This window comes from Sardina pilchardus, chromosome 15 (assembly GCF_963854185.1).
Source record: "Sardina pilchardus chromosome 15, fSarPil1.1, whole genome shotgun sequence".
NCBI lineage: Eukaryota > Metazoa > Chordata > Actinopteri > Clupeiformes > Clupeidae > Sardina > Sardina pilchardus.
In genome coordinates, this window is record NC_085008.1 from 17,326,287 (window position 1) to 17,339,496 (window position 13,210).

The 13,210-nt window shown below is 42.9% G+C and overlaps 1 protein-coding gene across 1 annotated transcript in view; it reads right to left on the reverse strand.

Annotated features, from left to right (window-relative positions):
• obscna (obscurin, cytoskeletal calmodulin and titin-interacting RhoGEF a) overlaps positions 1-13,210 on the reverse strand; it is a 49,192-nt gene that overhangs the window by 9,034 nt on the left and 26,948 nt on the right. Inside the window, exons 38-64 of the mRNA XM_062556545.1 lie at positions 13,051-13,157; positions 12,586-12,786; positions 12,194-12,279; positions 11,206-11,379; positions 10,424-10,583; positions 10,121-10,228; positions 9,590-9,754; positions 8,881-9,039; positions 8,358-8,535; positions 8,037-8,150; positions 7,383-7,550; positions 6,980-7,082; positions 6,595-6,724; positions 6,362-6,467; positions 4,090-4,204; positions 3,706-3,866; positions 3,500-3,612; positions 3,023-3,194; positions 2,674-2,764; positions 2,204-2,404; positions 2,003-2,063; positions 1,817-1,894; positions 1,492-1,664; positions 1,358-1,384; positions 1,059-1,211; positions 802-847; positions 642-719 (exon numbers count right to left, since the gene is read on the reverse strand). Coding sequence (XP_062412529.1) covers positions 642-719; positions 802-847; positions 1,059-1,211; positions 1,358-1,384; positions 1,492-1,664; positions 1,817-1,894; positions 2,003-2,063; positions 2,204-2,404; positions 2,674-2,764; positions 3,023-3,194; positions 3,500-3,612; positions 3,706-3,866; positions 4,090-4,204; positions 6,362-6,467; positions 6,595-6,724; positions 6,980-7,082; positions 7,383-7,550; positions 8,037-8,150; positions 8,358-8,535; positions 8,881-9,039; positions 9,590-9,754; positions 10,121-10,228; positions 10,424-10,583; positions 11,206-11,379; positions 12,194-12,279; positions 12,586-12,786; positions 13,051-13,157 — 3,428 coding nt within the window. The remainder of the gene's footprint in view (positions 1-641; positions 720-801; positions 848-1,058; positions 1,212-1,357; positions 1,385-1,491; positions 1,665-1,816; positions 1,895-2,002; positions 2,064-2,203; positions 2,405-2,673; positions 2,765-3,022; positions 3,195-3,499; positions 3,613-3,705; positions 3,867-4,089; positions 4,205-6,361; positions 6,468-6,594; positions 6,725-6,979; positions 7,083-7,382; positions 7,551-8,036; positions 8,151-8,357; positions 8,536-8,880; positions 9,040-9,589; positions 9,755-10,120; positions 10,229-10,423; positions 10,584-11,205; positions 11,380-12,193; positions 12,280-12,585; positions 12,787-13,050; positions 13,158-13,210) is intronic.

The window sequence follows — 13,210 nt, forward strand, 5'->3', positions numbered from 1 at the left end:
TACCTTAGTTACAGTACAACTGATACAAACACCAATCCACTACTATTACCACTGCTAGGTACTAGTACTGAGCATTTGAGCAACTAAATTACAATAGCTTCACTCTAGACAAAGACAAGAATGACCAGTATTACAGAGTGTACTCCTACTTCCCTTGGATATTATAACATAAGAAAGATGCCTGGACTCGGTCAAGACCAAGAACCATATTTGGCAAGACCAGTGGCCGAGACCGAGACAAGTCCAAGTCAGATACCAGCGAGTCCGAGACAAGTCCGAGACCATAAAAAAACGGACTCGAGTCACTTTTGGGATGTAGATGAATATAGCATATAGTGATGAGACAGACGTACTGTAGCTCCCTGTGTGCTCCCCGGGTGCCGTATTAAGGGCTGCCCACTGCACCAGAAGTGTATGTGTGCTACTAGTGTAGCACACATACATAGTGTAGCACTGCTCCGACTCCGATTGTGTGTGTGTTTGTATGTGTGTACACTACGCACGGATGGGTAAAGTGTAAAGAACAAAATGTCCCTACAGGACTAATAAAGTATAACTTAACTTAACTTCACTTAACTTCACTTAACTCACAGAGGAAGTTTAGGTATTGGAGATCCGGAGTTATGGGGTCTCTGCCTTACCTGCCACTTCCTCCTGGAGATGAAAGATCTCAGGTTCTTTGTGTTTATGTCTCCAGGCTCCTCCTCAGCACTCTGACCCTGTAACCCAGTAACATACGTGTTCAGAGTAGCAGTGATGGGTTTGTCAAAAGAGCACACTATGGCCAAGGCAGTCACTTACCAGAAACCACTCGTGAGACAAGCATTCAAAGGCTGATGGTCGCATTCTGGGAAGAAAAAACGCATCTTATTTTGTCCATTGTAGATATTGTAGCTAAGAAAAGTTAGCATAGCTTTCAGAATTAATAAGACATAATGAACACAAACCAAACACGCTCCCCCCATACACGCACGCACGCACGCACGCACGCACGCACGCACGCACACACACACACACACACACACACACACATTGTCAACAAGGAGTCTTGGACTTACTCTGGAAGTGGATGGAGCACTTTGCGAAGGAAATCCTGGGCCTCCGGACTCCTGCATGTCACCTCAGGGGTGTCCCAAAACAGTGTTCCCTCGGCAACTTTCATGAGGGTGGCCCGATCGTTCTCTCCGAAGAACGGGCAATGGCACGTCAGACTGCATAGACATGACAAGACACAGCACACATCACACCACTACTACCAGAGACTGCTCCACCACTAACACCATGCTCCCGACCTCAATTGAGTCATTAGAGAAGAGCATGTGGGTGTATTCACATACTTCCATTGATTTGCACTCACCATAAGTAAGCCACAACACCCAGAGCCCTAGAAGAGAGAAATTCCATTTCATTATTTGTGGCATAAAGAATTGCTTGCTTGGCCTTATGCAATAACCTAGTTGTACTGTAACTCAGTAAAACAGATCATTTTACCAAATGTCGGTTCCTGTTGTCACAGGTTCCTGGTGGACAACTTCTGGAGCCACAAACTCAGGAGTTCCAAACTTGCTGTACTGATGCCTGGATGAGTCTATCTCCTGGCAGAATCCAAAGTCAATGATCTTCACCTCTTCTCTGGCTGGAGATATCATCAGGATGTTGTCAGTCTGGAATGGGAATGACAAAAGGGTGAATATGACTTGAGGGGGTATGAAATTGGCTGTTTTTCATATAGTGGTGTATGTTTACATCATGTTTATTTTCTGTTTTGAAACACAGTCATTTTGATAATGCAGTAATACAACACAATAAAACTCACTTTAATATCCAAATGCAGGATGTTTAGACTGTGAATATGAGCAATGCCCTCCAGAACTTGCTGAATAAACATCTGAACCTATTACACACAAGTAAATATGATCATCATGAATATAAACTCACCAAGCAAAATATATACTGTAGGCTACATTATAAAACAAAAAAAATGAATGGTGAATGACCATACCTCTGTTTCCTTTACAGACCCTTTCATCAATAAATGATCAAGAAGTGCCTGAGAAGAACACCTGTAAGTAAAAACAAATTAACTTAAATACACACACACACACACACACACACACATGAACTGTCATATTATTCACCATACCACTGTTCTGACATAGTCCTGAACTGCATATGTAAAAAAATAGCAATTTTTTTTATGTACATTTCTGTAACCAGAAGCAAAGTGCGTCGTGTAACGAAGAAGTCCAGGAGGCAGGCCACTCTGGGGTGGGCAATGCGAGACAGTAAGTCCCTCTCCTGAAAGGCCCTGGTTCTTGTGCTGCTCTTCAGAGGCAAGAACTTGGCAGCAAAGGGCTCTCCTGTCGCTCGGTGAGTCACTTTCTTTACCACCCCAAACGTGCCCCTGAACCAAAGACACAGAATATATAAGTACAGCTCTGAAGTAACCCCCATTAATCTGTGATTATTATAGAGTATTTAAGGAATACTATAGAATGTGCTTGTGATATAATGTAAAGTATGTTATTGTCCGCTGCTGGCCAGAACACTAGATGAGCTCCTACCCCTAACCCCAAATCCAAAATATGCTTTAATAATAAGAACACTGTACATTGATTGATAAGCAACGTGGGGCCAAAACACATTATATAGACGTGACGTTAATGCACTTGCCTTCCTATCTCATCATGGACTTCATAGACCGAGAGCAGCTTTCTTCTGCCCAATTCCACCTCTGTCGCCTCCAGTGTTGCCACCTCTGGGACTGAAGAGAGTTGGACAGTATTACAAGAATGTAATAGTATTTTTTATTGTCGTTTTACTTAATTTCAGGCACAATAAGTCTGCATAGCCCTTTGCAGTAACTTTAGAAAGTCTTTTCCCCTTCTTCGAACACAACATTTGCATGCAGGTGACCGAGTCTAGTTTTACAAGTTTACATTTATTGTTGGACAAATACAGACACTTTAAAGTAAATTGAGTGATCTCCAGTAACCGTCCAGTAAATAGACAATAGCCGTACCCTCTGACTCCAGCGTAAGCTGGGCATGGCAGTCCACCAGGCCCGTACTGTTCTCCGCCTCGCAGGTGTAAGTGCCACAGTCCTCCTGCGTCACACTAAACACGTTCAGAGAGCTCCGCGCCCCGAAGAACACCATCTCCACGTTCTCAGTGGGCAGCACCTCCATTCCATCCTTCAGAACCAAAGAGCATGATCAGTACACTGATATGACTTCTGACAGGCAAAAGACCATCAGAAGGGATAGAGAGAAAATATTTTATGCAGAATCAAGGCAGATCATTAGTTACTAACCCCATCATAAAAATGGTTATATTATATATCTATAGATCACGTGAACTTGTGCAGCAAAATTGTGCACATATGTATGGTCATATTGCTAAAGTGGTATGATTATGTATGGTCTAGATAATGCCATATTTTTTGCTAATATGTTGTGTATAGGAATGAAAATGGTTCTAAACGGTTCTAGTTCTGCACCTTAAGCCAGTAAATCTCCGGTTGAGGCTGTCCTGTAATGATGGTAGTGAAACTGACAGGCTGTCCGAGTTTCACACACTGATCCTCTATGGGAACCTGGATGGAGGGTGGATCTGAGAAGAAACAACAGCATCTCCATTAACCTAACAAAACACTAAGACCACGAAACCATATCCTGCGCAGAGAGACACACGTAAAGCACATACCTGTCTCTATTTCCTCTTCTTCTTCGGCGACAGCAACCGTCACAGCAGCTGTTGCAGGCTTTTTAGACACACTGTCAGCCTTTTTTAGCACTGCTTCAGGCTTCTTCGGAGCCATGTCCTTCTTCTGCTTGGGCCCAGCTCCCCCAGTGGTTGCAGTAGCTCTGCAAAGACAACGGAGAAGCAAACAGGTGCTGTTTCATAAGTCCTCTCAAGATCTAGCCACTAAGACACCTGACTTTACATACCAAGTTTCATGGTGAAGTCAATATCAAATTCACATTCAAAATCATTCGAGACTTCGAGGCACATTGTTTTCTAATGACGGTAAAAAGTGGTAAAAAGTGTAGAAAAAAAAACCCCTCCCTTCTCCGTCCACACACTCACGGTTCAGCGTAGCCGGGCTGGAAGAGCATTTTGCAGATGCCAGAGGGGGTCAAGTCCATCTGGAACCAGTTCTTCACCAGGGAGCCGGACCAGGTGTCGGATTCTGGCTCTGGTTCTACAGGATCAGACATGATGACTGACCACCTAATATTGGTGGCAGCTAAAGAAAGGACCACTTCATACTTTTAAGTGATTTTTAAGACTCCTGACCACTTTTTCCCCCCCTTATAGCAATTACGCAAATGTCATGAACGATCAATGGATTACAACATTGCAACTGTCACTCAAGAAATACAAAGTCACAACCTTCCCCAATACCCTACACACATTTCAAAATTGTATTTTAGCTTGACAGACAGCTACCCGTCATAAACACCATAACCTCCTGGTATAATCCTTTAGCAGAGTTAAAATAGGAAAGGGCAGACTTACCTTTGGTGATACAGGCTCAAGGCAAAGCATGAGTCACGAGGCACAAGTAACGTCAGCAAGAAGTCACACACATTAAACTGCCTTTTGCTTTAATCACTGTGAGAGGGGCCAGGCGCAAGACCTTTTTTTAGGGGAGGCCCAGTAGGGTCCAGCTCGAGTCCAAGCACATGGCCAGCTCATTTGGGTAGGGTGAGACAGAGAGGGTATGTGGACATATGGACATGTGGTGGTGGACATGCACCAGTTTGGGACAGGACGACACATACAGCATGCACCAGGTGTGTGTGTGACTGTGCGTGCGTGTGTGTGTGTGAGTGTGTGTGTGTAGGCCTACTGCGTGACAGGATGACACACTTACATGAGGATGACTTGGTTTGGCCCTTTAGTCTCCTGTTCTGGGACTAAAAGAGGAAGGAAGTAGGATGAAGAGGCATGATATTAGAGAGAGGGTGGGTGCATGTGAGAGGGTGTTCACATGATTGACAGGCGTCCAAAAGCTACTGATGAACCACTTATCAGGCATAAGTGTATCGCCTGGCTCTTGAGAGGAACCGATGAATGATGGCACAGTCATGGCATACTCTGATGTAATGGAGTATGGAGATTTTTTTGAAAACATGGTGATCCAGATAGCAGTTGATTCTAGTGCTGCTTCGGCCCAAAACTGACCTGGATCAGCTTCTGAGTCAACTCCTATCTGGAGCGTTATCTGAGACATGGGCACAATCTGTTTACATGCATGAATATGAACACAGTACAATGGACACAAGTACATACATTCTGAACTACACAGAAGTGACTTGGTTGTTTGGACTGAATGACATTCATGTCCTTGTGAAATACTAGAATGAGATGAGACTATTATGAGATTCAAAGAGAAACAGTTATGATGATGATAAAGATCTAATGAAGACCTTCCACTAAATGATTTACTATAAATGAGTGATGGACTGTTTGTGGAAAATATGAAAAGCTTTTGGAAATCCAACCATGGTCAGCCACGTTGAGGGAAAATGACTCGATAGAGTCCAATTCCTGATCCAGAAATTGGACGTTTGAGTGGGAAACAAAAGGAAAAGTAGCAAGGCAAAAACAACTTAAAAAATAAATGGAGGTTTCTTTCATTAATTAGTAATGAAATAAATGTTTTCAGTGTTCGGAAAGGCGGACACTGTTGTTTTCGGCGTTTATGGTTTTCACAAAACAGGGGTTAGAAAGGTGGGATGGGAAGGAAACTGAGTCATGACAGACAACCGCCAGGATCTCTTACGTATCTCACGCGATGGTGGAGGAGGCGGACAGGGTGGAAAGGACATGTGGGTAAAATATGGGTTTGAAGGGTGACGTGGCATGTGCTCAGTCGAGTCCTCTGAACGCTCCTTGCTTTCAGGCTGGCTTTCAGTGCGGCCTGCTTTTACTCTTCCTGGTGTTGCAAAAAAACTTGCCTGGGATAAAAAATGGGCTGAAGGGTGACATTGGCATGTGTTCAGTCGAGTCCGCTTGGAGGGTTTGGAAAACCATCTGAGTGTTCATTGCTCCACTCTGGCTTCAGTGCTGATATTTCTACTCTTTCTGGTGTTGCAATGAATGTGAACTATCTTAAATCTCTGACCTCTCTGCAGGTCATGTAGTTATTTGTGTAATGTCCTTAAGACTTCTGCTCATACTTAATCTAATGTAATTTAGTAGACTCTAGTCACTTAAGCACAAATACACATTCTCGCTAGAAGCCTTTGTGTGCTTACTGGGAATCTACCAGTTGTGCCAGTTGCACTTCAGGGACCACTGGTTGGACTGCGTCAGCATTAAATTTTACCTTGACTCTATGCTCCTCTCCTACCTTTGGCAGAGACTGGTTGGGCTTTCTCTGGGACAGGTTCCGTGGGAGTAGCGGGCGGACGGCAAAGTTCAGCTTTGCACTTGGCACTTCCGATCTTATTCCACAGCTTTGGCAGGCAAAAGGAAGGAGAACAATCACACAGCATAAGTCATACACGCAAAAAATATTTGTAACAAAAGTCACATTGACCAAATAAGTAAATGACAATGAAAAACAGATGTGTCCGTCCATACCTCACACTCGTAAAGACCCAGGTCTACCTTTCCAGCCCTCTTTATGGTCAGTGTGAGCACTCCAGTCTGGGCGTCACAGTCAATCTGGTACTTCTTCTGGTTCTCCAAGAGTTTACTGTTTTTGAACCACCTAATAAAACCAAACATTCATATAATCTTAACTATCTCAAAAGTTCTAAAATTGTATTCTGAAATCTGCAGTTCTGATCTGTAGCACATTATTAGTGAAGCAGAGGGAGGTTATTATTTTACTGCAAGAATAAAAGGCCACACACACAAAAAGCACTGGACAAAGTCTAGAAAATAATGACAGTTGTGATTTACTTCAAGAATATAAAAATCCTTGAGCTTAATATCCCTTCATTTTCTCAATGCAATTAAATACCTGATTCTGGGTAAAGGAGTGCATAGTGTAGAACACTGGAACTGGACATCCTTCCCAATGTCTAGCTGAACATTCTGAAGTTTAATCTTGAAGCTAGGAGGCACTGCAATACAAAACACACAGACATTCTGTATTCATTTCCAAAATGTTTGCTGCGTGCATTATGTGCATGCATGAGCAGTAACTGTGCCCACAGAAGATTACGGCAGAAGATTTCTCACAGATATCAAACGTTTTTAGCATTTTGTTTATACATGTAAAGTGTACATTTGGCATACAAAGAGACCATGTTTTGTTTTGATGGTGGTTAGTGAGGTTCCCCCTTCAGCGCTTTGGGTTCTATGATGGAGCGCTATGGAAATGTGAGTTGTTTTGTGTTGCTCTGTTTCGTGTTAAAGCTCACCATCCACCACGATCTTTGCCAGGGCGCTGGCATTGCCCATGCAGCTGGTGGCGTAGCACATGTACTGGCCCGAGTCCTCCATGCTCACCCCGGTCAGCACCAGACAGCAGGAGCCCGTGTTGCTCTCAGAGACCATGTGCTGCTCATCCACCTCCACGGCCTGACCATCTACGGACATGTCCACCACACAAAACACCACACAGATTAAACCCAAAGATCCTTAACTACTGACAAGATAGAGCAACATAATGCATCTCTATGGAAGAAAAATTAAAACAGTTCCTGTCTGCTTTAAGAGGCGTGTCGCAAAGACGTCATAGTGGGATATCGATCTCTGTCAGATTGGCAAGCAGTTCAGTTCGAATGTTAACAGGTCTGCTTAAAGGGGGATTTAGCCCCCCTCCCCTTTGCGAAGACAGAACGCGGAAATGATCAAACGTTTGCGCCTCTCGCTCCGCTTTAACCCTCTCTGATTAAACCCAAAGGTCAACGAGCTGCACTACTCTTTGTATGGGAAAAAAAAGCAAAACATATATATTCAATTCAAATTGAAAGGCCATACTGTAGATTAACTCAATACACTTTAAATGCCAAGAATATTGACATGTCTCAATTTGAGGGAGGATACGGGCAATGTTTGTGGCTCATAATTACCTTTGTACCAAGTGACCTCCGGTCTGGGAGATCCCGTGACCTTGCAGGACAATTTGACTGTCTGCCCGAGTTTGGTGGTGCAGTCGCCCAGTAGTAGGTCAAAGTGAGGTGCGCCTGATCAAACATATAGTCACAACTGATTATACAAGCTCTCAGAATGCCATGGCCCAAAGGAACATGACTGGTCTACTCTAAAACAGAATTAGTTTTATATTCCTGATGCAACTGCCATAACAAGATAATGCATTAAGACGGGACATCATTGCACATGGCATGTTTGGTACCGTGAGCCCGAGCTGAGCACAATGAGAAGTGACTCACAGCGCGAGGGGAGGCAGCTGCACTGGCGCAGCTCTCTGAGGTCCTTGAGCCAGGACAGTTTGAGGAGGACGGAGCGCGACTGCAGGGTGATCTTGCGCACGGTGCCGCGGTGCTCGTGCCATAAACCCCAGGCCCGCTCGTCTCCCTCCACAGACTCCTTCACTTCAATATCACCCAGCTAAGCACACGCACATACACACACACACACACACACACACACACACACACACACACACACACACACACACACACACACACACACACACACACCAATGGTCATACTCCAAAAACTCATACTGAGATACAACTAGAAAAAATCTTTGTCTACATTAATGCCTGTCATGTTTAATAGCTGCCAGGAAATGGCTCCTAAATCAGTCTGCTCTGCTGCTCAGAGCCTCTTTTAGCCTGAGGAATGTAAAGTTCAGACTGTAAACTTCATATTTTGTAAGCTAAGCATTTCAAATCAACATTGTACATGTAGATAGCTGTGTATATCCAGTGGGCTCTTATCCCCTTATACCTTCATCTTGTTTTTGAATATGTAGGTGTCGCCGTGTGTGTCAGGGTCTTTCTTGAGCTTGCAGAAGATGACGCAGTCTTTGAAGAGGAAGACGTGACGTTGTTGCCCGCGGAATGATAGCTTGGTTCCAGGTGACTCCTCCCACACTGTAAATGGACCCTGTTGTGATGAAAAAGAGACCGAATAAAACAAAGACTCTGAATCCAATTTTAAACAGCACTTGTTGAAAGGCGATTATGTGCATTTTCTTTGCTGTGCAAAATCCAGTTACATCCACAATAATAAAACCTTGATTAGCCTACACTGCAGTCACACAGTGTGTGGCTTTGGTAAAATATTCTTCTCAGTGGCATATAGCAAAATGCTAATTTTCTAGATACTATTTGAAAGACACTGTCAACAAAAATGTAAATGACTCTAAGAATACAAGAATGGCATGTATAACTGAGGCATGACTGTTGGCAACTGCTCTTCAGTATTCTGTGTGTGTTGAAATGTTCCAAAAACATTTAAAACATTAAAAAAAACATGAAAAGAGTTGAAATACAGAGCTGTATTTAGAATGACTTCCTAGTTCCTAGCGTCATCATTATACGTCTTCATTTTTCATTGACAAAAACTGTGGACAAAACTGTGTTGTGTGGAATCAAACCATCCATCCATCCATCCATCCATCCATTTATCAATTCATCCATCCACCCATCACTACCTGACGGATGGGTTCTCCGAGTCCACTGAGTGGGGCGGGGTAATTCTCTATCATGGCCACCTGTTCCATGTTCTCAGCACGCCAGGGCAGACTGGACACCACAGAGAACGCGTCCTCCAGCAGACAGCAGCTTCGCTTAAACTTGGCCTTGTTCCTTATGAGCTCCTATAAGTAATATAATAATTGTAGTATAATTGTGTGCTTATGATTCAACAATATAATTAGTGCAGCAGTTTAGGCAAGAATTCAGAAAGCACAAAATTTGACACAGCACAAGGATACTAATGCCCCAAGTGAATTAAAAACCAAAAGTGCAGTTAGTAGTAAACTTTGTGCCAAGTTTCACGCTCTCTGTGGAAACTGAAACGAATCTGATACTTAGCCGTTTAACTAAATTTGACACAATTAATGGAAATCTACCAAACAGCTGTGTCAAATGTGAGGTGCATGAGTTCAGGATGTATCATCTGAAATCTGGTCTTTGATGATGCTCAAAATGGTCAAAGTGCTCTCTCCCTAATGAAAGCAAACCTTCAGCAGGGACTTGTACATCTCTATCCTCTCCAGTGGCCTCTGCAAATAAGTGCTGACACTTAGCACCTCGGTATGTCGTCGTGCCAACTCAGTCTCTTGGTACTTCTGGAGTTTCACAAAAAAGAGAAACAGAAAACATCATAGGCCTAGGTTGACTTCTTCCGCAAATAATATGACCATTGCACAAAATGCTCATCAGTTTTAATCAGTTTTAATTGGCCAAGCATTGGTTTTTAAGACAATCATCTTACAGATTAATAAATGTACATTATAGAATAAATGGTGTTCTGTTCACGCTACCTGGAAGAAGTGCTGGGTGTTCTTTTCATTGAGGCAGGCCTCAGCTTGGGACTGGCCCACAATGTACTGAAGGTACTTCTCAAAGTCGGACGCTTGGCTCACAAAGCACATAGCCACATCATCGTCTGTGGAACATTCCATCAGCTTAGGAAGAACTGACCTATGGGGGACATCAGGCATACAGTACCCCATTAATCACAACAGGACAAATCAAGCAAATGCTATATTAATAAATGAATAAATTAGTATAGTCCTGTGTGTCTATCCACTGCTGAAGTGGTTGCATATGCATGTGACAGTGCAGGCGGACTACTCTCCATCTTAGCTGACGGTGGGCTTAATGTCCAGTGTGTGCTAGCAGTGTGCATAAGAATCCAAGCACCAAACACATGAGAGGAAGAGAGACTTAACTGAAGACATGTTTTAGCCTGAGCTCACAAAAATGCAGGGAGAAGCAAGCCAGAGAGGGGATTTGACAAATCTCTGTGGTACACGATTTTTTGAAGTTTCACAATAACAAATACCCCGTGGCACCACGTAGGAGATAGTTTTGTGCACATTACAAAGATCCTGAAGTAAGCACCAGTGTAATTCTTTGATTGGTTAGGCTAAGTTTCAGGTTATGCGGCCTTAAACCTTTCATCCATGAAGACACTGGGGAACATTCTGGCTCTTGATGGAACACTTTCCATCCATCATTCCAATCTTAACAACAATTCTCGTTGACACCAGGAACGACAACAAAGTGAAAACTGAAAATCACAATAAATAACATGCATTACCTTTCATGGAAGTTTGTGATCTCTTTGATATTGCGGAACATGTACTCCTTCTGGCTGAAAATGGTGAGAGGCACCTTGGAGCTGGTCTCTATGAAGCGCAGATGGTGGGACACGAAGAAACTCAGCTCCCTCACAAACTCTTCCTCTCCACTGAGAAGACCCTGGATCAGCTCACTACAGGGATCACATACACATCACACAGGGCTCACAGGATTTTCAACATCACACTGGAGATAACTAGATGTACCGCAGAGTGCAACAGAATCTGAGTTCTGCACATTCTCTCCGGAAAAGCAAATCACGCTGGTCAATTTGTCTTCATTTCCTACTCCATCAACCTCATTTGTGTATGTAAATGAGTGTGTGCATGGTATGTGTTTGTTTTTGTGTATATGTGTGCATCTGTGTGTGTGTGTGTGTGTGTGTGTGTGTGTGTGTGTGTGTGTGGGAGGAGCAGGGTGGGAGTATGTGCTTTCTTGTCACTAGAGAGCAGCCCAGTACAAGGTTTTCCATATCACACCAGTCACATACTTACTGTCATGTAAAATTACTTAGTGTTTGTTCGCAAAGTAACAGACCAGATCAAGGACTCCCAAAGCTATACAAAGTATGTTAGGCTACCATGGTCTCCTAACTACTGGCATGAGAATGCTATTGATCAGCAATTATAATGTTCTTAGCTTGTCCACCCAAAGCTATAACTCAGATAACAAATACAGACCTTGGCAGAGATCATGCATACCAAGACAAGGGAAGAGAAGCTTTAGTTTTGGGTGTAACGTAAATACTTTTAAAATCATTTAAGAAAATGTTCTGATGGTATGTAAATTTAGGTGTGAGGGATGACGAATGTGTTCGATATGCCAGATAAGAATCTTCTAAGCAAATACTAGGAAAGCAATTCAATCTGAGTTCCCACAACAAATCATACAGTGATATACTGTACGTATAGTTATACATGTGTTTCACATATTATTTTCACACTCACCTCACAGTGTTCTTAAATTCATCCTTGGTGGGTTCCTTTCCCGCTTTCTCATACATCTGTGGCTCTAATAACATTGAAAATGGCTCCTGTAGAAAAACAGTAGTTTTCCAGTAATTAAGTACTAGTAATTGCCATTTTGTACCAGTACCAGTCATTTTAATTTTTTACCACACATGATCAAAAACCATGACACGACTGTTTCTGAAAGCGTCCCTAATGATTTAGCAAATAATTCAAAGCGCTGACTTTTTTTAAAAGTCTTACAGTGTTCATACTGTGCTGTGTTCAATCAAAGTTAATCAACATAAATATACCAATTCAATCATTAAAGCATGAAAAATATACAATAAAGCAAATTCAAAAAAGTGAGTGTGAGTGAGTCTCCATCATACCCTTCCTCTCTTTTCCAGGTATGCTGGTGACACCCAGCCTTGGCGAGCTTGAGTGATTTTGGTCGGTTTGGTGCGCACCAACCAACGTGTAGGATGCACAGAGTCCAGCACCTCCACATACTGCCCCTCTTTCAGCACAAAGGTCTCCTTGTGACCCCCAGTGGGGTTGCAATCACATTTGGCCACATAGATATCAAATATCTGCACAACATTGATACAAATGATGAATCAGTATTACAGTATACAAATAGCAAAATGGACAGTATAACCACTTGATAATGTTTAATACTAATAAATAATGATGTACGTCAAGGAAAGCATAATGGGGGGATGAAGGGGATGGGGGTGCCCATACAACTAAAGGATCAATATTATTATTGGGAGGGCCAAATATTACATGATTTGAGGACCAAAAAAAAGAAAAAATGTTTAGCAGCGCCCCTGACTTGAGTTATTCAACTGTACCTCTCCTCTGTCTTCCTCTCCATCGGATTCTGAGAGGGACTCATTGGCAGATGGCTTATGGGAAGGTGAGTATTTTGGAGAGGGGGTCCTACTCACAGCGATACCACCTGATGAGAATACACCAACATGAAGGATTTACAGGCATGTAGGGAAGTGTAAT